The 26,458-nt window shown below is 35.0% G+C and overlaps 1 protein-coding gene across 22 annotated transcripts in view; it reads right to left on the reverse strand.

The window, feature by feature from the left end:
• RYR2 (ryanodine receptor 2) overlaps window positions 1-26,458 on the reverse strand; it is a 788,912-nt gene that overhangs the window by 400,443 nt on the left and 362,011 nt on the right. For all 22 annotated transcript variants that reach the window (XM_063790296.1, XM_063790294.1, XM_063790292.1 and 19 more), the window contains 2 exons: window positions 20,947-21,021; window positions 14,795-14,951 (listed from right to left, as the gene is read on the reverse strand). In XM_063790296.1, the coding sequence (XP_063646366.1) occupies window positions 14,795-14,951; window positions 20,947-21,021 (232 nt within the window). The remainder of the gene's footprint in view (window positions 1-14,794; window positions 14,952-20,946; window positions 21,022-26,458) is intronic.

Consider the following 26,458-nt stretch of genomic DNA (forward strand, 5'->3'; position numbering starts at 1 on the left):
TCCCTCAAAAGACTATATAAAATTTAATTCCTATACCTCCTACATTTAATCAAGAAAATGTCAAGATCCTCCTAATCTTAGCATTATCTTATAAGCATTATCTTATTCATTAAAACCTGTAAATTTTTAACTTTTATAGTCTTCTATCCTGCAAGAATAATCTTGAGACCTTAAGAGCTATAAAAATACTCAAAGATAAAATGACTCTTTTCAGCACAGTCTAGAATTATTGCAAGCACTGCTTTTTCAATCTAAGAGGTGCGTATGGATATTTTCTCTTTTCATTCACGTACTGTCATAGCATGTTGTACTTCCACTATCAGGGAAATGTTGGCACTTTGTTAAAACTGTTCCTCAATTGTCTTCTTTCCACTTGACTATCATTCACCTTTTTGACAGCAGGAATCATATGTCTGATTCCTCCAGCCTGACCCCACATAACCTCAGGACCAAACAGCCTGCAAATGTCAGATCCTTGATGAATTTCTGGAAATCCCTTCAGATTTCCCATAAAAACTGTGCTGACAAACTACTCCCATTATGAGCATTCAAATAATCCCATTCGTAAGTGCTTGGAACATCTAATTTTCAAATGAATACTAAAATAGACCCAGATGTGGCTGGGCGAGGTGGCTCATGCCTGTAATCCCAGCACTTTGGGAGGCCGAGGTGGGCGGATCACGAGGTCAGGAGATCAAGACCATCCTGGCTAACACGGTGAAACCCCATCTCTACTAAAAATACAAAAAAAAAAAAAAAAAAAAAAGATTAGCTGGGCGTGGTGGCGGGCGCCTGTAGTCCCAGCTACTTGGGAGGCTGAGGCAGGAGAATGGCATGAACCCGGGAGGCAGAGCTTGCAGTGAGCCGAGATTGCGCCAGTGCACTCCAGCCTGGGCAACAGAGCCAGAGTCCATCTCAAAAAAAATAAAATAAAAATAAAAAATAAATAAATAAAATAGACCCAGATGTAAAAACGATTGGTCTGAAAAGTATTAAGTGATATTTGGCATTGGGTATACCAACCTGACTCATAATGAAGCCATACCTATTTCTGAAGAACTGTGGCCTTATACACATAGATACACTAAGTGATATATACATACTAGATATATAAAACTAGACTCAGTAAAAGACTAAAACTAGTCCTATAGAATTATTTCTTATAATACAGAGCATGCGGTTCAGAGGAATTCTTCTAGCATAGTTAAAATCATCCGTATGTCTATCCAAATTACTCTATCAGGTAACTAATAGATCCTCAGATGATGGAGTTTTTATTGATTTCTTAATAGCCAGGTCTCTTTAAGACAAATAATGGTTAAAGTCAGAAAAAAATTAAAAAGTCAAAAGAATTTTTTTATTTGCTCCTTTATGGTGCCGCACTGCAGCCCAGAATAGTTGGTCACTGTGAAAAGAAAGTCTAAAAATGTTACGTGGTAAGAGAAACGACTGGTACTGACAGGCCAGGCCAGGCTTAGCCCTTCCAGGACAGAAATGCAAAAAAAAAAAAAAAAAAAAAAAAAAGGAAAATCACACATTATCCCTCGGCTTCTCAGGAGAAGTTACTCTGGTCTCTGGTAAGTGAGTTTGTGGAAAGAAAGGATTTTTAAAGTTTCTCATGCTGAAGGGGTCTATGAGGGGCTTCCACAGCAGCAGCCACAAAGCTTAAGGTCACAGCGCCTAAATAACAGCCCTCTAACACCCCGTACAATACCCTCCCCTAGAGTGTGCGTGGGACCAATGAATAGAACAGGATATCACTCCTGCAACGAGGTTACCTTAGATGGCAAAGGTCAAGGGATCTTGTAGATGTAATTAAGGTTCCTTATCAATTGACTTTGAGTAAATCAAATGAGAGATTATCCAAGGTGGATGATACTTAACCAGGTGAGCTCTTTCAAAGGGTTCAGGCTTTCCCTGAGCACATAAACTACAGCTAGTTTCCATGGGACTCTACCCTGCTCTTGGTCCTCTCTTCCTGACCACCTGTGGCCAACAGCATCAGCCCATGCCTAAGGATTCCAGCCTGATCATAATCATCCTGGCCAGACCACTTGCACTGCAGGTGTCAGGCTTACTTACCCAGCCCTCACAATCTCATTAAGCAAACCTATATAATAAATGCCTTAATATATACATATCTCCACTGGTTCTGCATCTCTGGCTGAACCCTGATTGATTACTCTAATTCATCACAATGTTTCCATATATGAGAATGTAGCTTTAGATATGTATTTCTGTGTCATCTATTTTTTCCTGAGATAACCACTTGTGTTTTGTAACTTAGTTTAAATAAAACTAAACTATCAAATTATGATATGTTAATCACAGAAGGCTTCAATGGGTTCATTCTCGTTCTTACAGTCGTTAAAAAAGACCAGCATACAACTATAACTGAATTTCTCTATCTTCTGTAAAACCATAGTTGACACTATTTTATCAGTGTATCAATGCCCCTTGAGAAAAGACTACAGCAAAAATTTCTTTTGAATTTAATCCCAAGTAAATGCAAAATTCATCTCCATGGGTAACTTTGTATAACTGTTTTGATAAGAAAAAAAATTACAAGTTCTTTATAAAATCTTTAATTTTCTTACTAAAGAGGGTTTTAGTCTTACTATGTAGTTAAGTTTGGTTCTGCCACATAACTTGTCTAAGCCTCAGTTTCCTCAACTGCATAATAAAGATAAAAAAACAGCATCTTAACTCCATACAGTTGTCTTAGGATTAAATAAGATAATGCATGAAAGGTGCATAGCACATTGTTTGACACACAGTAAGTTATTCATCTCTACCTTTATTTTCACTGTGTGAAAGTGTACATTTTAAAACGTCTGAAACATATTCTGAATGAAAGATAAAAAATCCAAATAAAAATAATATAGTAAAAATGTCTTTAAAATGTTTTAGTCTGGCATCGTAGCACATGCCTGGGTAACCCCAGCATTTTGGGAGGCCAAGGCAGGCAGATCACTTGAGCTCATGAGTTCAAGACCAGCCTGGGCAACATGGCGAAACCCCATCTCTACTAAAACTACAAAAATTTGCTGGGTGTGATGGTGCATGCCTATAGTCCCAGCTACTTGGGAGGCTGAGGTGGAAGAATTGCTTGAACCTGGGAGGTGGAGGTTGCAGTGAGCCAAGATCTTGCCACTGCACTCCAGTCTGAGTGACAGAGCGAGAGACTCTGTCTCAAAAAAAAAGTTTTATATTTTACATTTGTTCCACAATTCTTGGAATCTCATTGACAGTCTTATTTGAAACTGTTATTCCATCATTTCCATAGCAAAAGACTTCTATTCATTGTACATAGGGAGGAAAAACCAGAGGAAATCGCCTACAGAGAAATGTTTCGGTGGCATTTTAAGCTAAAAAATTTTATCTTGAGGGTTGGGGATTGGATACACATATGATTGGCAAGACCTGCCTTATGATTAAAACAAACATTTCAACACACTTGAAAACAATGGTTAAAACTTCTAGGAATAGAGAAAGTGAAGAATATTTCTAAGAAAATCTACATTTATCAAATAGCATTCTTCGTTATGTAAGATATTTTCCTTAAAAGAAAACCAAAGTAGGTTACATTATAAACTATTTCCTATTTTATTCAGTTTTTTTCTGAATATATAGGGTTGCCAGCAATTGTTGATTCTTCCGTCAAATCCTGTATTTGAGAGTGGCTGGTGAATGTTCACATTACTGTCAAAGACACCCCAATGACAATTGAGGAAATGCTCCTTACGTCAACTAGCAACGTGGAATTTTAAAGCCAGTCTCACCTTTAAAATCTAAAGTTAAAATGATCTTAATGATTTATAAAATCTTCCAAATGTACTTATACTTTCAATACCGTCTCACACAGTTAGGGGTAAGGGACTGCTCAGGTAAATGCAAGGGTTCACAAGAATTGATTTTCTTTTCAGAATTTCAAAACCAAAACTCCTAAACCCAGATGAAAGCTGAGATTTGCAACTGACCTAGAAAAGTTTGATTTTCCATCAGTAATAAATCTTGATTTGCAACACAGTAATTATGTCAACCAGCAGTCAGTTCACTATTGCATACTCAAAGTATACCTCAGGTCTAACATATATGTTACATCATTTTTTTTAAGTGTTTGCCTTTCATAATGTAAGTACTCCTCTTCATGGGAAATATGGTAGAAGATACATGTCTAAGATCTAAGGTCTAAGATATATGTTACGTCATTTTTTAAAAAGTGTTTGCCTTCCACAGTATAACTCTTCTTCATGGGAAATGTGGCAGAAGTATGTAAAGAGAGGGCAAGAATTTTCAACCTACCAGTAACACTGAGGTGGGGAAAAAGTATCAAATATACCTTTAAGTGAATCCAATATGTATTTTAAAGAACAGAGACCATGATCAAATGTGATGACTAACAAAGGGATTAAGTGAATCTGTTGAGCTATTCTATTTTCTCTGAAATGTTGACAATGTGAAACAATATCTTAAAAATATATATATTTTCATCTTTAATCAAGGTCTCTTTTTATTGTGTTTCAGTAGTTATAAGTTCAATGCTGCTTTATTATATAATTGCAGAAAATACTTTTCAGCATGAAAGGATTTTTATTTCATTGGGCTTCCAATCAAAACAAGATTCTATTATAAATATTATAATCAGCACTATCAATTACTCTAATTTTTTCACGTTTGTATATGTGAGTGTAGTTTTAGATATGTGTTTCTGTGCCATTTATTTTTTCCTGAGATACCTATTTGTGCTTTGTAACTTATTTTAAATGAAACTAAACTATCAAATTATGTTAGTTCCACAGCCCTTTTTTCTGTACCTTGTAGCTGGATTTTAACTACTTTTCTAGTATCAGAAATGCCTTCTATTTTAAAAACAATTTTCTACCAATCAAAATTGGGTAAAATATTACACAAGAATCACACACTAATTTGTTCTTTTCTTTAAGATACCCCCCCCCACACACAGTCACCTAAACATTTTAATTACCAGATAGTTTTAATTAAATTTATTTAAATTATAGCTCTCCTCTTATAAAGTTATTGGTATCTACAAACTTCTGAAAATCAGGGATCTAAGAATTAGAAATTTTAAAATACAGTGGTAAAAAAAAAACAACAAAAAGAGTATTGTGCATTCTAAAGGAAGTAAGTTATCCAGAAGCATTAATTTGCTTTAAGAAAATGATGCTGATGATAATGATAGTGATGACAGAAAAACAGATGTAAGAAAAAGACACCACTGCTCTACTTTTAACCAATGAAATAGGAATTTGAATCACCAGCTCCAGACTATAGTCTTGGATGTCAGGCATTGTTGTAAACAAAAGTCATTTTTTAAATTCCTAATTCATAATATCCAGAGACAGCCCTAATTGGAAAGACACTAACTATGATTACAGAAAGCTCAAGTTAGGACATGAGCAAAATTTTGAAGAATTTGGAAGTGGGCATAAAAAATCTCCATCCCTTCCCTTCCCAGAGAAGACTGAGTCAGGAGAATCAAATCCCCCTATACCACTTCGACTCACCAGATAATAAGAATTTTCTTTCCATTCCCAACTGAATATATTTATGCCCAGTCTTAGAGTAGCTTTGCTGGTACATTCAGAAGTTCCCAATTGAAAACATATTGTTGTTATTGATTCTGTTTCTGTCCCTACAAGTTATGATTCAGAGCTCATTTGAAATATTATGAGATGCATATATATTTAAGATATATTAAATGCCTTGAATAATCTGAAGTACACTCGAGATTAAACTGTAAAAGGCATATTTTTTTAAAAAAAGTCTAAAGTCATTGCTCTGGGAGACATGGAATGAAGGGCAGGAAAATTCAAATTCATCTGCTTGTAAAAGCCACATGCGTTCCAAGAAATGAAAAAAAAAAAAAAGCCAATTGCTAAAAATTGCTTACTGTGGCATTTGTTTCATTCATGGGAGTACTAAATCATTATAATTTGCTTTTAAAATAATAGGAGCTTTACAGTTAAAGAGGTTAACTTACTCACAGAATATAAAATAGGATATAACTGATTTTTCATCTATCAAAATTATCAGATTTTAAAATCATCTGTTGATGACTGGCACAGAAATGTAAAGTTTCATACCCTACTGCTTAGAATAAATACTGGTGCAAAGTTCTGAAGAATACTTTGGCCAGGTGCATTCACTCACTAGGGACATTTAGCAATCCCCACTAAGTGTCAGGCACTGCACTATCCATGGTGAACCAAACAGATACTGTTCTGCCCTCTGAGAGCCTCCAGTACCAAACACTTGAAATCTTCATATTTTTAGACCAAATAGTACAACTTCCAAAAAAGAAGTAGTCAGCAATATATAGAAATATTCAGAGATAAAAATATTCAGCTTAAAAGTGAAAAATTGAAAATAAGCTAAATATTCAAATAAAGTAGCTGCATGAATTATGATAAATCTATGTAATAAGATGTTGAATTATTGCCAAATTCTATTAAAGAATATAGTAGTATATGTTATTAAATAAAACTTAGGCCCCAAATCATATATAATTAACACTGTTCATCATCAAAATATGTAATATTTGCTTACAACTCAAATACACACAAGAGGTTGTTTCTGAGTGATGGACTGTGCATGGATTTACTTTTCTCCTTTCTCCATCTTTGTACTACCTTTACATTTTTCTGTAATGACTATGCATTAAATATATAATAGAAAAAGTCATTTTAAAAGAAATAATTGGAAGAGTTATTGTCTCTAGTTCATGGGAAAAATTTTATTATCTAATCTTCCAGTGATACTAAAATTAAAAATATACTGTGATTAAAAAAAATTTCTCTTGAAATCTCACCTTCACTTTCACTGCCTTCACGTCATCATATGAAATTACCTGTATGAATGAAGTGGCTGGAAGCATGGAAGCGTTATTAACCTGTACACTCGAGTGGTTCCATGAACACCAGGCAGGAAAGTAGCTTCAGAGAAACTAAATTGCTCAGTTAAAGAAGAGTTGAGTTGGGATCTTTGGCCTCTCTACCTCCATGCAACCTGTGACATTACACAATTGCCAAATTCCAGAAACAGAATCCCTGAGCAGAAATCACAGAAGGATCTGGAGAGTCAAAAGTCCTCAAATATGAGCCCTATTCTAACATGGAGAGAATATTAGGAGGGATATTCAGAGAAAAAGGTTGCAAAAGCTATTGCTTTGGGCAATCTCTATCAAGAACATTCAAAAATATTCACAGCTTTTAAGTCACTATTTCCATTTGTAGGAATCCATCCTAAATAAACAAATAAAAAATGTGCACAGAACTTATGTCCCAGAATGTCAGTGCAATGGTTTTTATCTTTAACTGATTTCATTGTAAAATAAATATGACTATTGTAATAGCCAAAATAATCCAAAGATACATTTTTTTTTAAGTTACAGAAAAAATTTCTCTCTGTCTTCATATTCTCATACAGCTTCCATTTTGATCTTTCTAAAATACTCTGAGTTAAATGATTAGTGTATATCCTTCCACAACTACCATAAAATCATATACAAACACAAGTATGAAGATTTCTTTTTAATTACTAAAATATTTGTAATACCTTTAATATTACAATAGATTACATTAAAATCTATTATAGGATTTGCAATACGTATATTACAATTTACAACTCAAAATGTTGAGTAAAACAATATTTTACTGAACAATATTTTCATGGATATTTTTCCAGATCAATATATTGTTATACATATCTCCAGATCAATATATATTATGTATATAACATATTCAACATATATTGTTATGCATATAACATATGTTATGGATATAACATATAAAACATATGACTATATATGTTATATGTTATATAGATGTCATATATGTTATATATATGAATGTTATATATGTTATATACCTAACAATATATATTGATCTGGAAATATATATAACAATATATTGATATATATTGATCTGGAAAGATAGCCATGAAAAATACATCCAATAAAATGTTGTTTTATTCAACAATATTTACAAGGATATCTTTCCAGATTAATATATTTTGACAGCTAATACCGTTTAATATTATAGATATAGAATAATTTTATTGCAAATGTGGGACTTTTCCATTTTTTTGGCATGACAAAGAATGATGAAATTAACTTGCACATATATTTTTACCTACAAGTTTTCACTTGATTTTTCTAAGACAGTACCCTCCCACCCCCAACCACAACTTAAAAATACATAGATCAACAGATGAAAGGCTATATAAGTAAGAATATTTTTGAAGTACGTTAATATACTTTTCCCTTTTTGCATTTCCATTTCCATGTGAATCACCTGCTTTGTCACAGGCATTCATCAACCTCCAGGAGGATTAGGATTACTAGAGAAAGAATCAAATGAGAAAGATGGACTCTATTCAGCTTTCTGCAGGAAAAGGAGGATTTTGAGAGATCACAGTTAGACACAGGGTCAGGCAGCAGTCTGTGGAGGGGTGGGGTGACACTTTAGCTGGGTGAGGCCCTGACAGGACAAGCATCTGCCTCAGGCTCCCATGGCAGTCCTTACAGCCTGGGGTGAACTGAACGAGTGAACCAGCCAGCCTGGAAAGCTACAGCCCAGTTACATGTAACAACCCCACCCTGGCCAGTTGTTTTGGTGCAGAGACAACCCTGTGTCCACCGATTCTTCTGTGTTCCTAGCCCTGCCGCTTGGTCAAGTGACTCATCCTCCCTGCGTTGGTTTTCCCCATTTGTAAAATGGGAGTCCTGATACTCAGTGAGATCAACTAGAGAGAATGCTCAGCTCTGTTGGCTGACTTACAAGGAATCACAGAATGGCAGCAATTCTTTTATTTAAAAAGCCAAGGAGTGTGGGAGGACAGGGTCCCTGCTTCCTGAACACCCTCCCAAGCTCTCAGAGGGCACTAACTGTTGGCATGTTCCCAGTTCCCAGTCCCGCTCAAGTCAGCCCTGCAATATTCCTGAGTGAACAAAATGAATGTCCAATTAAGGGTAGGGCTTCTGCGGCAGCTCTCCACACACCATAAAGCCCTCAGTGGTGTGAGGTGTGTGGTGTGTGTGTGTATCATGAACTGAGAAAAGGTGACTTGATATCTCCTAATATTAAGATTTTCTGTTTGTTTCTCCTCGTAGCTCCTGGAGATTTTGTTTTATAAATACTAGTACTACCCTATATTTATTTGTTATGTAAATTTAACAACTTACAACTTCAGTGACTTGCATTTTTTTTTTAATGTTCCAGGATACATGTGCAGAATGTACAAGTTTGTTACATAGGTATAAGTGTGCCATGGTGGTTTGCGGCACCTATCAACCCATCATCTAGGTTTTATGCCCCACATGCATTAGCTATTAGTCCTGATGCTCTCCCTCCCCTTGCAACTCCGCCCCACCGAGAGGCCCTGGTGTGTGATGTTCGCCTTCCTGTGTCCATGTGTTCTCACTGTTCAACTCCCACTTATGAGTGAGAACACGCAGCACTTGGTTTTCTGTTCCTGTGTTAGTTTGCTGAGGATGATGGTTTCCAGCTTCACCCATGTCCCTGCAAAGGACATTATCTCATTCCTTTTTGTGGCTGCATAGTGTTCCATGGTGTATGTACCACATTTTCTTTATCTGGTCTATCATTGATGGGCATTTGGGTTTATTCCATGTCTTTGCTATTGTGAATAGTGCTGCAATAAACAGGTATATGTATATCTTTATAATAGACTGATTTATATTCCTTTCGGTATATACCCAGTAATGGGATCACTGGGTCAAATTGTATTTCTGGTTCTAGATCCTTGAGGAATCACCACACTGTCGTCCACAATGGTTGAGCTAATTTATATTCCCAACAACAATGTAAAAGCGTTCCTGTTTCTCCACAGCCTCACCAGCATCTGTTGTTTCTTGACTTTTTAATAATCACCATTTTGACTGGTATGAGTTGGTATCTCATTGTGGTTTTGATTTGCATTTCTCTAATGATCAGTGATGTTGAGCTTTTTTTCATGTTTCTTGGCCACATAAATATCTTCTTTTGAGAAGTCTCTGTTCATATCCTTTGCCCACTTTTTATTGTTTTACGAATACTATCTCGTTTTATGAATACTAATAGTACCTTGTTATGTAAATTTAACAAGTGTTACAACTTCAGTGACTTGCACTCTTCAATACCATGAAATATCCTTTTTTGTCTCCTGCAATGCTTTATTTTGCCTGAATTCCACCTCATCTGATATTAAGAACAGATATCTTTTTTTTTTTTTTTTTTTTGAGGCAGAGTCTTGCTCTGTTGCCCAGGCTGGAGTGCAGTGGCACAATTTAGGCTCACTGCAACCTCTGCCTCCCAGGTTCAGGCAATTCTCCTCCCTCAGCCTCCCAAGCAGCTGGGATTACAGGTGCATGCCACCACGCCTAGCTAATTTTTGTATTTTTAGTAGAGACAGGGTTTCACTGTGTTGGCCAGGTTGGTCTTGAACTCTTGACCCCAAGTGATCCACCTGCCTTTGTCTCCCAAAGTGCTGGGAGTGAGCCACCGCACCTGGCCTGTTTGTATTTTCTTGGTATTCCACTAGCCATCTTTTTATTTCCAATCTTTCCAAATAAAGTTGTTTTAGATGTGCCTCTTAATGTCAGCATAATTTATGCTGCATGCCCAAATATGAAATTATTTTAATTTTAAATTGTGATACAGTCCATTTATATATATTGATAAGCAAATAGAGTGGGCCATATTTTAGGTTTTCACTGTGTCATATTTTAGGTTTTCTGTTTTCATACTTTTTTTAGAGCCATTCGCTCTGTGGTCTCATTTTCCTCATTGTCTGCATGCCTGCGTCTGTGTTTATGTCTCTGACTCTTTAGTAACACTTTACTTCTTTTTATTAGGCTGGATTACGCATGATGAAGAAGGTAGCGTGTTCCTCTTTCTCTCACCAACTTTTCTCTCTTCCATCGTCTTGTTTTAGTAAATGTTATTGAGTGCTTCCTTTTTGGCTGTTAAGTATTTATGCTTCCATTACTTGAGTTTTCAATCTTAAGAAGATCTTTGATGTTTGTTTCATAGAAGGCAACTGGAGCACCTACTGTACCTTTCACTCTTCCTCTTTTTCCTCCAATTTTTGTTAGATGTATTCTGCCTGTTTATTTTTTTATTTTTAGTTTTTCTATAAAGTCTTGGTCTCACTGTGTTGCCCAGGCTGGAATGCAGTGGGCATGATCATAGCTCATTGCAGCCACAAACTCCTGAGCTCAAGAGATCCTCCCACCACATACTCCCAGCTTTTTAAAATACTCCAATTTGGCAAATCATTCCAATGTCTTCCACCGTGATGTACCAGTTCATGTTTTTCTACCTCTTCGAGATTTTATTTGGGTATGTTATATTTTGCTGGAAGGATATCAATTTCTTCTAGTTTTTCTAATTTATTGTCAATAAGCTGAATGCCATTTTAATAGGTACCACCTTCTTTACTTGAAAAGGGTTTCTACCATCAAATAATTGGTTCTTCTTTAGTGGGTTGAATTTTTTTCTTTCTGGACGGAGGTGCTATCAGTAGATAAACTAGCAAATTCCCACCCCTCTGCTAGCTAGATTTAAGAAAGGAGCCCATGTCCCCATAATGGGATTAATTGTGCTTTGCAGTTACAGAGACAAGGAGCAATTCTGGCCCACTGTAGAGGCCCTCTAAGAGTCCACAGAGCAAATATATAGATACAGATGCTTTGCAAGGATAATGAGGTTTTACCAGCTGTTCCTCTCTATTTTCACAATGGAGAATAAAGACCTTCCCTGACTGACTTTCCTGGAGCTCTCCAGTTAACTCATAGAATCAGAGGCATCTGCTACCATTCGGTATAACCCAGAACAGGAGTTGAAAGAGAAAGGCATTGGGAATGTTCATTCAGGATACTGTCTTTTCAGAATTACTTCTGGTCTCCCCACACCTTACTTTGGTTTGAGTTTTATTTATAATAATATATATATATGAATATATGTATATAACTATAGAAACAACCTAAATGTACAATAAAGGGTAATGATTACATAAAGAATAATGATTGCATAAATCAGAGTATATACATACATATTGGCATAGTATGAATCTGTCAAAAATATAAAATATAAAAATACCTACTATGCATCCTCAAATGAAAGCAGAACACCAAACTATAGTCATATTTTGTAATGTACAGTTGATTCTTGAATGACATGTATTTGGACTGTGCAGGTCCACTTATACATGCATTTTCCTTCATCTCTGCCACCCCTGAGACAACAAGACCAGCCCCTCTTCCTCCTCCTCCTCCTCCTCAGCCTACTCAACATGAAAACAAGGACCAATTTTGTTGATGGTCCACTTCCACCTAAGGCATAGAAAATATATTTTATCTTCCTTATAGCTTTTTTTTTTTTTTTTTTTTGAGACGGAGTCTTGCTCTATCGCCCAGGCTGGACTGCAGTGGCACGATCTCAGCTAACTGCATCCTCTGCCTCCCGAGTTCAAGCGATTCTCCTGCCTCAGCTTCTCGAGTAGCTGGGACTGCAGGCACATGTCACCACGCCCGACTAATTTTTGTATTTTTAGTAGAGACGAGGTTTCACCATGTTGGTCAGATTCACCTGCCTCGGCCTCCCAAAGTGCTGGGATTACAGGCGTGAGCCACCACACCCAGCCTTCTTTATAGTAGTTAAGTTTTTGGAGAGTCAAAATGTCGATTTCAATTGCATGGGGGAGGGGTATTGGTGATCCCTAATCCCCCTGTTGCAAGGTTGTGTGCGTTTACACAGCAAAAGAAAAACGATTAGGAAGGAAATTCATCAAAACGTTGATATTCTGCATAATTAGGTAGTTCTTACTCCTACTTTTTTTTGTATTTTCTAAACTTTCTAAGACCAACATGTACTGCTTTCAAAATCAGAAGAAATGAAATATGATTAAAGCACTAAAAAACTTTTAAGTAGTTGTAAATAACTACTTTTAATTTTGTTACAATTATCACTCTAAATAATGAATATGTTTTCTTGTTAGACATTATTTATGTGAAATACATTATTAAGAGTATAGTGAAATAGTTTATTTTCATAATTAGCAAAATTAATGTTCTCTATTTCCTGCACTCACTGGAGCAATCCAGGCCATAGACCTACTGTAGAAATAAAGTGGTCAGTAGCCTCCAGTGACAACTGCAAATAGAAGTTCTGTGGGACACCTTCAAAGTTCAATAAATATTTATGTTTATGCTGCCAATCCTACGCTGTGACAGGACACCATTATAAGATTAATAAAATGGAATTTATTAAGCATACAGAAAATTGGTCTTTTAGGGTAAACGCTTTACCTAAATAGGAAATAATCATTTGTTAATGCTTGTAAAATATTTAGAAGATATTACCTAACATATAGATCTCTAGAGAGGGGCAAAGTAAAAATTTAAACCTAATCCAGTATTGAAAAAGCACTGTAGTGCATGTATTATTGTTCTACTAAGCCAAATCATGACCTTGTTTTGAATATATTATACATGGTACTTAACATCTTTTCCTCATCTAATAACATTGTTATCAAAAATCTAACTTGAATTGAGCCAGCATACAAAATATGGGAAAGGCGATTGAATACTAAGAATTTCCTAGTAGTGAAAAAACAAAATAATATGTTTTTTTTCTTTTTAATGAGCCCTGAATAACACTGTGAAGATGCCTATACCCAGATGAGTATGTAGTAATTGCAGAAATACAAAGTCAAATCTTTATCTATTTAAAAGAACAAAGTTTTGCCTTTCTAAGATGAAAGCTAGTTAGTAGTTTAATATTGTTCCAATCATCTTTCCCAAGTTTCACAATCTTCATTAAATTATGAACAGAAATATGCAATTGATATGGTTTGGCTCTGTGTCCCCACCCAAATCTCATCTCAATTTGTAATCTCCACGTGTCCAGGGAAAGAGGTGACTGGATCATGGGGGGAGTTTCCCCCATGCTGTTCCCCTGACAGTGAGTGAGTTCTTATGAGATCTGATGGTTTTTTTAAGCGACGCTTTCTCCTTCACACTCACTCTCCTGCTCTCTCTCTCGCCTGCCTCCATGTAAGACCTGCCTGCTTCCCCTTTTGTCATGATTGTAAGTTTCCTGAGGCCTTCCCAGCCATGCGGAAGTATAAGTCAATTAAACTCCTTTTCATTATAAATCACCCAGTCTCAGGTATTTCTTTATAGCACTGTGAAAATGGACGAATATAGCAATTATCATAAAAATGATTCAATAGGGTTAAGGATAAAGGTCTGCATATAAGAATGGATGTATAAATGTATCTTTGAGACATAGATTCCAGTGTGCTTTATCCTCATACCATAAACCAAAAACATCCCAATATCTGTGGTCACTGTATACTGTCAATGCTTAAGAAAACAGGAAGGAGCTGGATGGATGTGTTTTAAGAACTGTAAACGACATGAAACACCTTTCATTTGATGATGTATAATAGGTATTTTCATGTTTTATATTTTTGACAACTTCATACTATCCCAAATATGTATGTATACAGTATGATTTATGTAATCATTACCCTTTATGTAATCATTACCCTTTATTGTACATTTAGATTGTTTCTATAGGCAGGTTTTAATGGTTTAGAAAAATCAGTTTTACCAGAGAGGAATGGATGGAAGAGAAACTGGGAACTTAGAAATACACATAAGACATACTTACATCATTTATTTTCTCATTTCTTTTCTCATTTCTAACATCAAAGGAAATATGACAGGGTAACATTTATAGGAAACCCAAAATATTTTCTGTCTCACCTTGGAAGACCGGAAGGTAAATGCTGTTGATTTTACATCAGCTTTCTCTTTGTCCATGAGTAGAAGGTTTTTGTCTTCCATGAGACTCAAGTATTTTCCTGTTGTGACATGGCGTAGTCGGAATGGCTGTCCCCACCTTATGTGGCTTCCACTCCACCTAATGAAAACAGTTAGGACTTGATCCAATAGCACCCACAATCAGAGAAGGAGTAGCTATTAAAACATATGTCGGACAATGAACAGTCATATATATTGTCTTAATGTTCTCAAACAGCTTAGGATATTAGTGATATTAATTTCATTTCACAAATCACAAAATGGCTCTTCAGAATGATAAGTAACATACAAAGTCACAAAGCTTATAGTAAGAAGAAGTTAAATGTAACTCAAGGTGTTCTGACTTAAATGCCGTACCATCCACACAGTGCCCTATTCTATGCAAAGATAACGAAGAACTTGTGCTCCAAGTCAACCTCTAATACAGATTAGTCAAGCTCTAATGCAAATAATGCAGGAAGTATAACTTCAAGCAATAGTTTAGCACTTACTAGTTAAAAACTGTTGCTGTATTTGCACAGACTTGAAAAACAGTAGGATTGTGGTCAACGTCTAAGTATGATTAATTGGAACTCATATATATAAACTGAAGTCTATAGTTAGACTATATTTACCTGACAAAAGAAATGTATTCTTATACTTTACTTTTTAATATTGTGGAACAATTATATTATTAGAACCCGATGAACAAAAAAGATAAGCCAAGAAAATGAAAATTCTAAAAAAGTCAGGAAAAAATGTAATAAACAGAAAATATAGAATGTTTCAGTAAAATGGTAAGTTATGATCATTAAAAATTTGCTTTGAAGGATACTAAATGTTGCTAATGCACAGAAATGATAAATGTTTGAGATGATGGATACGCTAATTGATCTGATCACTATACATTACCTGTATCAAAACATCACTATGTACCCTATAAGTATGTACGATTATCACTTGTATATTAAAAATAAATAAATGACTTTCAGGTAGGATAAAATAGAAAGATCAAAATACAAGCTGTTCTTGCTTTGCACATTACCTTGTTAACTGAAGGTTGTGTATTTAGGAGCTTTAACCATGCTAAGGTGCAGAATGATGGCACAGTTCTATCGTGCATGACTTTCCCTTAACACCGTACCATGCAAAGTGAGGACAGGCCATATATATCATTGATAAGACACAAGCTTAAGATCAAAGCATGCAAGAAAACTAAAAACGAATGAGTAGAAAAGATTCAACAAGCAAATAAACCTCAAAAGGAAATGACAAATTTGATATTAGATAATTCCATTTCAAGGCCAAAAAGCACAAAAGGTATACAGCCAGATATGTTATGAAGAAAAAGTGTATACTCTAAAAATAATGAATGTTGTAAAGCTTCATATGTCAACAACAAGCAGAAAATGAAACATAAGGATAATTTTTTAAAAGACAGTTTACACTGGATGATTTTGTCAAAATACAATGAGTCAAAGAAAAAGTAAATATATGGAGATTTTCAACATAATCTTATTATTTAATAAACTTGGGTTCATATAGACTTATTAAAAATGTTTGTGTTCTACAAATTGAGAATACTTGTTTCAAAGCTAGCAATCTTTTAGTAAATTATAAATCAATTTAATGTTGTTTTCCTAACCTGGATTTTTGACTTGAGATGTTAGCATAGAAAATTAGCAGTAGAATGTTATAACAAGTTCATTTTCACATGAATTTGTTTATAAAGACAATTAATTTGGGAAGCCCCCCAATTAAGTTAATAACCATATACTAATAAAACCAGATAACACGGTATTGTCTTAAGATGAAATTAAAGTTTGTTACCAATAATAGCACATTAAAGTATTTCTATTTTGGAAATAAACAAGCTTTTAAAAATCCTCCTCTTATAAAATTAAGTGTATTGTTTGCAAATACTATGAAAACCACAATTATCATTATTATTATTATTACTATTATTTTTATTTTGAGACGGAGTCTCGCTCTGTCACCCAGGCTGGAGTACAGTGGTGCGATCTTGGCTCACTGTAAACTCCGCCTCCCGGGTTCAAGCGATTCTCTAGCCCCCGCCTCCCGAGTAGCCAGGACTATAGGCGCCAGCCACCGCACCCGGCTAACTTTTGTATTTTCAGTAGAGACGGGGTTTCATCATGTTAGCCAGGATGGTCTCGATCTCCTGACCTTGTGATCTGCCCGCCTCAGCCTCCCAAAGTGATGGGATTACAGGCGTGAGCCACCCTGTGCCCGGTCACAATTATGTTTAATATTTGTTTCCATTATTTGAAAAACAATGAAATATTTGGAAATATGTTTAATATTTGTTTCTATTATTTGGAAAAACAATGAAATATTTGTAAATAATGAATCACTTCTGAATAACAATTCATCTTAATCATCATGGAACACACCTTCATTTTCAAAACAGCACAAAATTTTAACCAGATATATATATACTATTTGCTAGCATATCTGGAAGATGTTCTGGGCTCAGTTCTATTCAATAGAACTCATATGTACCAGTGCTCCTTTGAAGTCTCTAAGAGGATTCTGGTAGAAATGGAATGAATGTGGCCAGTTTTTGGCAAAACCACTGCATAGTCTAAGTCTAAGCACATTTGCTTTCATTTCCAGCCACTCAAACTAGCCTGGTCTCACATGCCCAGACCCCCACCTCCTCCCAAATGAGAGGGCAAGGCCAACAGTATCAAGAGGCAAGAAAATCATATGTAGTAAAAACTAAAATTGGCAATAGTAATGGAGTTTTATAAAGCAATTTCCTATGGTAACATCAAAAAACTGTGCCCTACGTATTATCGATATTTACTCAAAATTACCTCAAAGGGAATTGGGGAATAGTGAGTACTTCTTTATGATATGTCACCCTTTAATTTTGTTTATTTGCAACATAAAAAATAGAACTTGAACTCTATGTAATTCATAGTTTTTATTTCCATGAGTATTCCTATTACAGGAACTAACACATATCTCACTGACAATATCCCTATAATTTTGCCTGGAGTAAAATATAGGAGAGCATTTTCTATTCAATTTAACTCCCTACATTAAAACCATTTATTAAAAAGGCCATGATACTGAAAAACTTTTGACAATAGTTTCATGTGTAAGAGTATGCAGTATAAAATATATAATGAATGGGCCACATCAACTACAACAAATATATAGTATAGGATCTCATTGGAGAAAAGAGAAGAACGAGTATCCCAAATATTGAATATAAACATTGGCATTAGGCAATATAGTTCTATCACAAACAAAAGCAGGATCTTCACTATAAATTGCTAAATATAATGCAAAATTAGTAATTATGTGGCCATTGCATATAAGACATGTAAACTTCCTAGAATGAAAGGGATTTAATTAAAAAAAATAAAACCTCCTAAACTGAATGTAGCTTAATTTACATATCTACAATAAAGCCAAAGTAGTTTAAAGAGTCAGTATAATCTGAAAAACTTCTTAAAATAATGATATTCCGTACATATGAATCTCCTACTTTCCTACTGCTAGACAGGAAGGTGAAATTTAATCAAGGGTCAGAGAGAAGAGCAAAACATCTCTCTTTAAGCTGCTAAATGGTTGAAAAACTACCTGCTCTGCCTTCTCTGTGGTATTCCCCTCAGTGACATCTGGACTATGAGAGCAAGTAGCATTCCCTTTCCCCAGTGGCTGACCATAAGATCATCTCCTTTCTATATATTGATTATCTGTAATCAAAGTGAAAATAAACTCCAAACTTCTATTTCAAAATACAAACATAAGCAACAGTAGAGAGACAGGATCAAGACTACTTAATGCAGAAGTTTGAAGAATAATCTAGATTTATGTAGTCACAGCTCATCAATAATATCGATAACAATAAAAACAAAGTCCTATCAGGTTTTCAGAAGCTTTCGTGTTTTTTTTAACCAAAAATAAGACAGATTTAGGGTCTCTCTCCACAAAAAAGATAAATATTTCTTTAAGCACTCAATCATGAAGTATAGGTATGTCTCTAAATTTTGAAAACACATATTCAATCTGTTTTATAAGGTCAATACCACCTCTCGAAACTGCACTTACAGTGACAATTTAATTACATATATAATTAGTAATTATTTATACAATTAATTTGTATAAACACTTCTTTAATCTTTCATTTTTATAATACACAATGTAAAAAATATGAGTAATACTTAAAATCCCTTTCCTTAAATTATCTGAATAATTACAAAATATATAAAAGCTATGAGTTTTCCCTTTGTTTGCCTTAGAAGTCTGTCTCTTCTTTTTCCATCTCATTATGATATGCATTTCCAATAAAAATTTTCTTTTAAGTTTGGTAGTTACCAAAAGTTTTAATATTTAGGTAGATTTGATCAATTGTGCATTTATATCAAAGACATTTAATGTTTTCAATTAGTTATTAATGACAATATAGAAGAGCTTTTTAAAGTTACAGACTAACATAAGAAATATAAGAAATTAATTTATATAAATATTTTTGTTGCAGAGGAGTAGGATGTAGTGAAAAGGAAAAACTGAGTAATATATATTTTTATTGTTAAAGAAGACCATTTTCAATAAACAAAGGTATTAAACCACAGCATTACTTACAGTCAATTGGATACTTTGAAAAGGGTGATGTAACCATTTTATTTTAAAGTATCACTATTTAAAATACACTGGAAGTTATATTCTATGCATCTAAACTGATAATGAAAGGTTTTCTATGTCAACCTCACAATGTTCAAGAATGGACAAAGTTTTTCGAAATCATTGCATGGGACACAGGAGCAGAAACGACTGAAGGCCTCTAAACTATTCTCATCACCATTAGACAGGCAATAATCTCAAAATAAAATGTCTATAAAGGTAGTTATACTAGGCCGGGCGTGGTGGCTCACACCTGTAATCCCAGCACTTTGGGAGGCCGAGGCTGGTGGATCAGGAGGTCAGGAGATCGAGACCATCCTGGCTAACACGGTTAAACCCTGTCTCTACTAAAAATACAAAAAATTAGCTGGGCATGGTGGCGGGTGCCTGTAGTCCCAGCTACTCGGGAGGCTGAGGCAGGAGAATGGTGTGAACCCGGGAGGTGGAGCTTGCAGTGAACTGAGATCGCGCCACTGCACTCCAGCCTGAGTGACAGAGCAAGACTCCATCTCAAAATAAATAAATAAATTAATTAATTAAATATAGTTATACTAGAGTAAGATAGCCCTCATTCCCACCCATAGAGTCTGTTATCCTAAATCAATAATGTCTTTAAAGCCCAATACAAATCAATTATCATCCTAAATCAATAAAGTATTTAAAACCCAATATACTAGGAAATAAACACATTGAAAATTTACTGCTTTTAGGCAAAGGACTAAAGCTTCGAATTATTTTTTAAAAATCTGAAATTTTAATTCTACTTAAAATAGTTCAAAATGACACCTTTATCATCATATTGTATTCATTTACAGGAACTAAAAGGAAATATTCAGACAGTTAAGTCATCAGAAAAAAATACTTTATACATTTATGTTTCATAAATATTAATATATAAAAACTCTCATTACTATAATGAATACACAGTGACTTTTATTGCAATGCAGATTTGTACTTAGCTATCAAGTGATTTCTAAGTAAATATAGTGACTTCCAGTAATGACTCTGTCCTACGCTCATGTTCAAGTTTCCTGTTTTAAATGTACTTTTAGAAGGTTAAATCCACAGTCTGTCAGATCTGAGATGTGCGACAGGCTTGCAAAGAACTTGTCTTGTCTCCAAATCTTACATCACTCTGTCCTAGTAGCCATTTCTGCCAAGAGATGCATGGTCTGGGATGAGATGATGTTAGAAAAACAAATGAGGCTAAAGACAAAAGCAGACTGTACAAAATTATTGCTTATTTCTCAGGTTTGCTAGCTGGTGAACTGAGGCTAAGGAATGATAAAGGTAGGTGGAAGGAAATAGACAAAAGAGAAACTGTCCACCACTTTCTCGGTGTTTCCTTTGTTCGCTTGCTTGCTGTAGTTTTCAGCAACACAAGCTGACACAGAAGCACAACGCTGAGCTATTTGGTACACTTGGTGCATTAGGCTGTGTTTAGAAGTTCTACTTACGCAACTCTTAGCGTCTCTAGTCTCCAAAGGGAACGTGCATGAACAGACACAGCGCCACCTTCATAATGAACAGTTCTGTTTCAACAAACAAACAAAAGCCCAAATGTGAGTTAAACATGTTTCATTCTTTGGACTCTAATGTTTTGAAGCTAATTAGGAGAGAAAAGCAAATGGCCTGTGAGTAAACAGTTAAAGTTATACTTTTTTGGCAGGAGACAGTATAGCTGGAAATAAAAATAACCAAAATAACAGTAACAGTGATCAACCTAAGTTTTCCCTGAATAAACAATGATTTAAACATATTCTCTCTTGCCATTTTCTCCCTCTAATCTCATTCATTTTCTTTCTCTCTCTCTCTCTCTCTCTCTCTGTGTGTGTGTGTTTCTTCCCATCCCTCCCTCCCAGTGAATAGATTTCACCTTACTCATCTAACTTAGGTCCATGAAAGTACTCTGTGATAAGTTTAGGTATAGTTTAATATATCATTATTTCAACATATGTATATAAATATTTGCACTTCCAAATTCTGTTTTAGATTATTTAAAGCATTTTAAAGAAATGTAAGAACACAATTCTTAATATTTTAACACAGCAATCTGCAATTTATATCAAAATATGAATATCCAAAAAGTCACAAAAAAGGAATTTCTTTGGATGCATATCACATACACCCAAATTCCAAAACCCTCAAAATAATGTGTTAATATGCCATACATAATGCTAAGTAATTGCTGTAAGTATCCAAATTCATGACTGCACCAACGCCTTGAGATTATTTTGGAAACCAAAGCTGATGCACATGCCCTCTTTCTTTCCTGAGTGTTAACTGTCTTCCTCTCTATAGGGTCTGTCTTATGTAAACACATGAGACAGACAGCAGTAATACCATGTCTACTCCTGTCAGTTTCCAGTGGGCTCCAATCTTGCTTCCAGACCCATTTCTCCACTGAAACAGACTTTGCTAAAGTCGTCAAGTGACCTTCATGTTACCAAATCCAATAGACTTACTTTCTTTTTAACACTGTGGAAACTCCTATTGTCTTGAAAGTTTTTCTAACACCATTCTCACCTGCCTTTCCCTACCTGTTTAGATAATCCTTCTCATTCTATCTTTATTGTGGAATGTTTCAAATATACGTAAAGAGAATATTAAAATAAATCCGCATACACCTAGCAGAAGACATCACAATGATCAACATAGGGACAACCGCGTTTTACCTGTAACCTCTACTTACCCCTCCACATGCAACTCTGAAAATAATTATTTGATATTATGAAATATCTAGTCTGTGTTTGAACTTCCCAAATTGCCTCACAGATGTTTTTAATTTTCCCCTGTTGCTTTTTCAAATCCAGTTCCAAAAGAGATACACTTATCAGTTAGGGGTCTTAAGTTTCTTTTATTCTAGAATAGTCCCCATTCCTCTCTTGTCTTCCCTTCTTGCCATTTATTTGGTGATAATCAGTCTGTACCATATGTCCTGGAGGACTTTCTACTTTCTAGATTTGGCCAACAGCCTTCCTATGGTGTTTTTTAACACATACCTCTAAATTGGTAGTGAGATCTAGAAATCTAGAAGCTTGTCCAAGTTTGAATTTTTGGCAAGAACATTTCACAAATTGGTGTTTCTACTTCCCATTATAACACAACAGGGGTACATAATTGTCTATTTCTTTAGATAAAATTTAATCAGTTAGTTTGGGATCACCCTAATCCATCCATTAGGACCTAAGAGTTTTAGGTAGTAAGTTGGTGCAAAAGTTATTGCAGTTTTTGCCATCAATAACCAGTGTCCACAGCAGTGATTTTCAACTTTCACTGCATAAAGTACTCACATGGATAGTTTTTAGAAATCCTTATGTGCACCCTCACCAATGACATTAAACAGATCTGGAGTCAGGACTTTAAAAAACTTTCTCGCTGGTTGCAATGGGAAGCCAAGCCTTGGAAAGTACAGTCTAGGTAAGTTACTCCACAGCAGCACCGTTGATGTTTGGGGCTGCGTGGTTCTCTTTTGGGCTGTCCTGTGCAGGGCAGGATGTTTACAACCCTGCCCTCTACCAACTAAATGCCACCAGTAGCCTCCCACCGGCTGTGACAACCAAAAGAGTTCTCTGACATTGTCAGATGTCCCTTTGGGGACAAAATCACCCTCAGTGTAGAGCCACTGACATAGGTAAGCGGCTCTCAAGTCTTCAGTGAGGTAGAATCCTCTCCCTTTGAGGGCTTGTTAAGACCCAGATTGCTTATCTCACTTAACATACATCCTCTAGGCTCAACCATGTTGCTAAGAATGACAGAATGTCATTTAAAAATTACAAGTAGATCGGAGAGACAGGTTCTAGTATTTGATAGCACTATAGCATGACCATAGTTAACAACTTATCATATATTTTCAAATAGCTAGAAGAGAGGATTTTGAATGTTCCCAACATAAAGAAATTATAAATGTTTGCATTGATATACATGCCAACGGCTGATTTGATCATTCTATACTGTGTGTATGTATTGAAATATCATATTGTACCCCATAAATATGTACAATTATGTGCCAATTAAAAATAATTTTGTGCCATATATCATATTCTACCCCATAATATGTACAATTATGTGCTAATTAAAATAATTTTTTAAAAAGAGATTGCTGGACCCATCCCCAGAGTTTCTGAGTGACCACATCTTAGGGTGAGGCCCAAGAATCTGCAGTTCCAACAAATTCCCAGGTGATGTTGATGGTCCATATTTTGAGAACCACTTGACTAGACCCATTATTTCATTTTGGCAACATACTTAACCTTGGTTGTATATTAGAATCACCTGGAAAGCTTTAAAAAGTCCAATGCACAGATAACACTCAGACTGATTAAGTAAGACTGAATGACAAAATATAGACATTGTGCACGTCTGTGTGTGTATACACACATATATAAATAGACACACTCACACAAAGACACAGCTTTTTAAACACATTTGACCTTTAATAAGGGTCTTTTACTTGACCACAAAGAAAATGTTATCAGATTTTTAAAGACTTTCACTCATCGTATTTTCTGATCATAAACAAAAAAATTAGAAACAAATACTGAAAAGAAAAGAAATTGACAACTTGGAAAATGAAGAAACTTCTAAATAATTCATGGGTCAAAGAGGGAAATAAAATTATACTCTATCTAGAATATAATGAAGAGAAAAGCACTTCTTAACAAGTCTATGATTCACAGGTAAACTTTGAACACTTTTAATCTGCAATCCTTTAATTATTAAATAAAACATGTAAATAAAGAATTGCCTGAAGACATATAGAGAACAAAATAAACCAACAGAAAATAGAGGAAGAAACTCCATGATATACTGTTCAATAAGATGCAAGAGTGTAAAGTATGTACATTTTCTGTGCAAGTTATCACTAAAAATCTATCATATATGTATATATGTGAACATATATCTGTATGAGCATGGAGAAAGTTGTCAAATAATGAACATCGAACTATTAGCATTAATTACGTTAGAGGAACAATTACATAAGGTAATAAGGTATACAGAAATTAAGTTCAAAACATTTTTAAAAGGTCTCTAAGATACAAATAGCATGAATAATATATCTTTGTAAAATTATATGGATTTATACAATAAAGTGAAGAATTATCACGCAAATGGTTTACTTTGACAACTTTACCTTTTGAATTTAACAATGATCTTTTATAAAAATCTAATGGTATTTTTATTAAAATTTTACATGACAAATATAAAGTCAAAAGGAAAGTTGAATCCTCCTTCCTACCTGAAATATTTTTAGCTCTATCTTGAAGGTTCTTGTGCCCTGAATTGTTCCTCTTCATATTTTTTTAAAAGTTTCACTGGCAGGTATAGAGAATCTGATGACTTCTTTTGATTATTTATTGCCAGGCGGGGAATCTTTGCTATTACATAGTTCCCTACGTAAATTACACGGCATGTGCAGAGCGTCAGTGGTTGTCTAATCAAGTCTTCGTGGGCTGTTTCAGACTGAAAATTGGCACCACAATATCAAGATCTTAAATAAATAGGAATTTCAGTCCTTCATAAAGGACTTTAAGGACACTCAAACTTATTTAGAAATCAGCCCACCTAGAGGAATACACCTGCTCCATTAAGGGATTGTCCCTTTTCCCTGCAATGCATTTCAAGTATCAAATCAGAGTCTAGGAGGACAATTGTTCTAAAGACCAACAAGTTTACCAAATGTATTACCAACTTTGAACTCATACAAATAAACGATTATACTCAGAGCAAATGCCCTTTCCAGCTGGATGACTGAAAAGGGAGAAAGATTCTCTAAGAAATTACACAGACTGATAGCAGCAGCACCTTTTGAGGTAATCATCACAAGGGATTTTAATGCAAATGGCAGGAAGGATGCCAGAATTCAGGAAGGTCGATGGATATGAAAATACAAAAGAGCTCATGCAGCTCTTTGTTAACTGGAGACTGTTTTTGCAATGTACTAAAACAGTGTTACAGCTACCGAGAAAAAGAGTATGTGCTAAAAGAACTGGACATTGTTATTATTTTGAACAGAATTTTGTTTAAAAACTTTAATCTCATAAACCAGACAAAGTCAAAGTCACTGTAATTTCACTGAATAGGAATGTTAAAAATATGCACATATAATAACCAGCAGTATGAGCTTGTTCAACAGTACTTTGAAAAATTCCAGACTTAAGGCTGTAAGTTATGCCTACATAACACATTATCCCACAATATAATACATTTCATTTAGGAACTCATATTTCAGGCTGATCGCATAAAACTGCCTGAAGAGGCCCTTTAAGGTTATTCTAAGTACAAATTCTTCCCATTAAACCATCAATTCCGCTGCTCATAAGTATTATAATATTGTCCACTGATATAAAATTAGTTGTTTTTGTATTTTTGGCTATAAAACACAATTTGAGTCTTATCTCAGTTGTCAAGCCACTTGTTTCTCGGTAAAAAGCAGGCACTTTGACAGCTAGGATAGCTCATCTTTAGAATCTAAGGCCCAGAAAAGACTAGCATTAGCATATTAATAAAAGCACAAATCCTTACGAGTTCTTCATAGCTTGACAGTTGGGCATATATTTACAATAAAATTTTATAGGGCACACAATTCTAATTAGTGGACTTTAGTACAGAATCATAAAATACATTATTAATGAAAGATTGCACATTGTAAGCGACACCTCCAACCTGCAAGGAAACCACTTCCTTTCATTGTGAGTGCTGCCACAGGGCTCTGTCAACCAATGACATCACAGTTACTCTCTTGCTTGTTCTGCAGGGCAACTAAAAGTTGATGACTTACTTTCACATTTGATTGTTATTAACTTTCTTAAGATGTCACTTCTTTGTGTGAACTTGTGCAAGCTGTTGACCTCTCTGCCTCATTTTCTTCATATGTAAAATGGGAATAATTTTTACTGGGTTACTGTGAAGAATGAATGAGTAATATAACCCACGTAGACCACTTGGAAAAGTCCTTGCACAACAAAT

The sequence above is a fragment of the Pan troglodytes genome, chromosome 1 (assembly GCF_028858775.2).
Source record: "Pan troglodytes isolate AG18354 chromosome 1, NHGRI_mPanTro3-v2.0_pri, whole genome shotgun sequence".
In the NCBI taxonomy this organism is placed as follows: Eukaryota; Metazoa; Chordata; class Mammalia; order Primates; family Hominidae; genus Pan; species Pan troglodytes.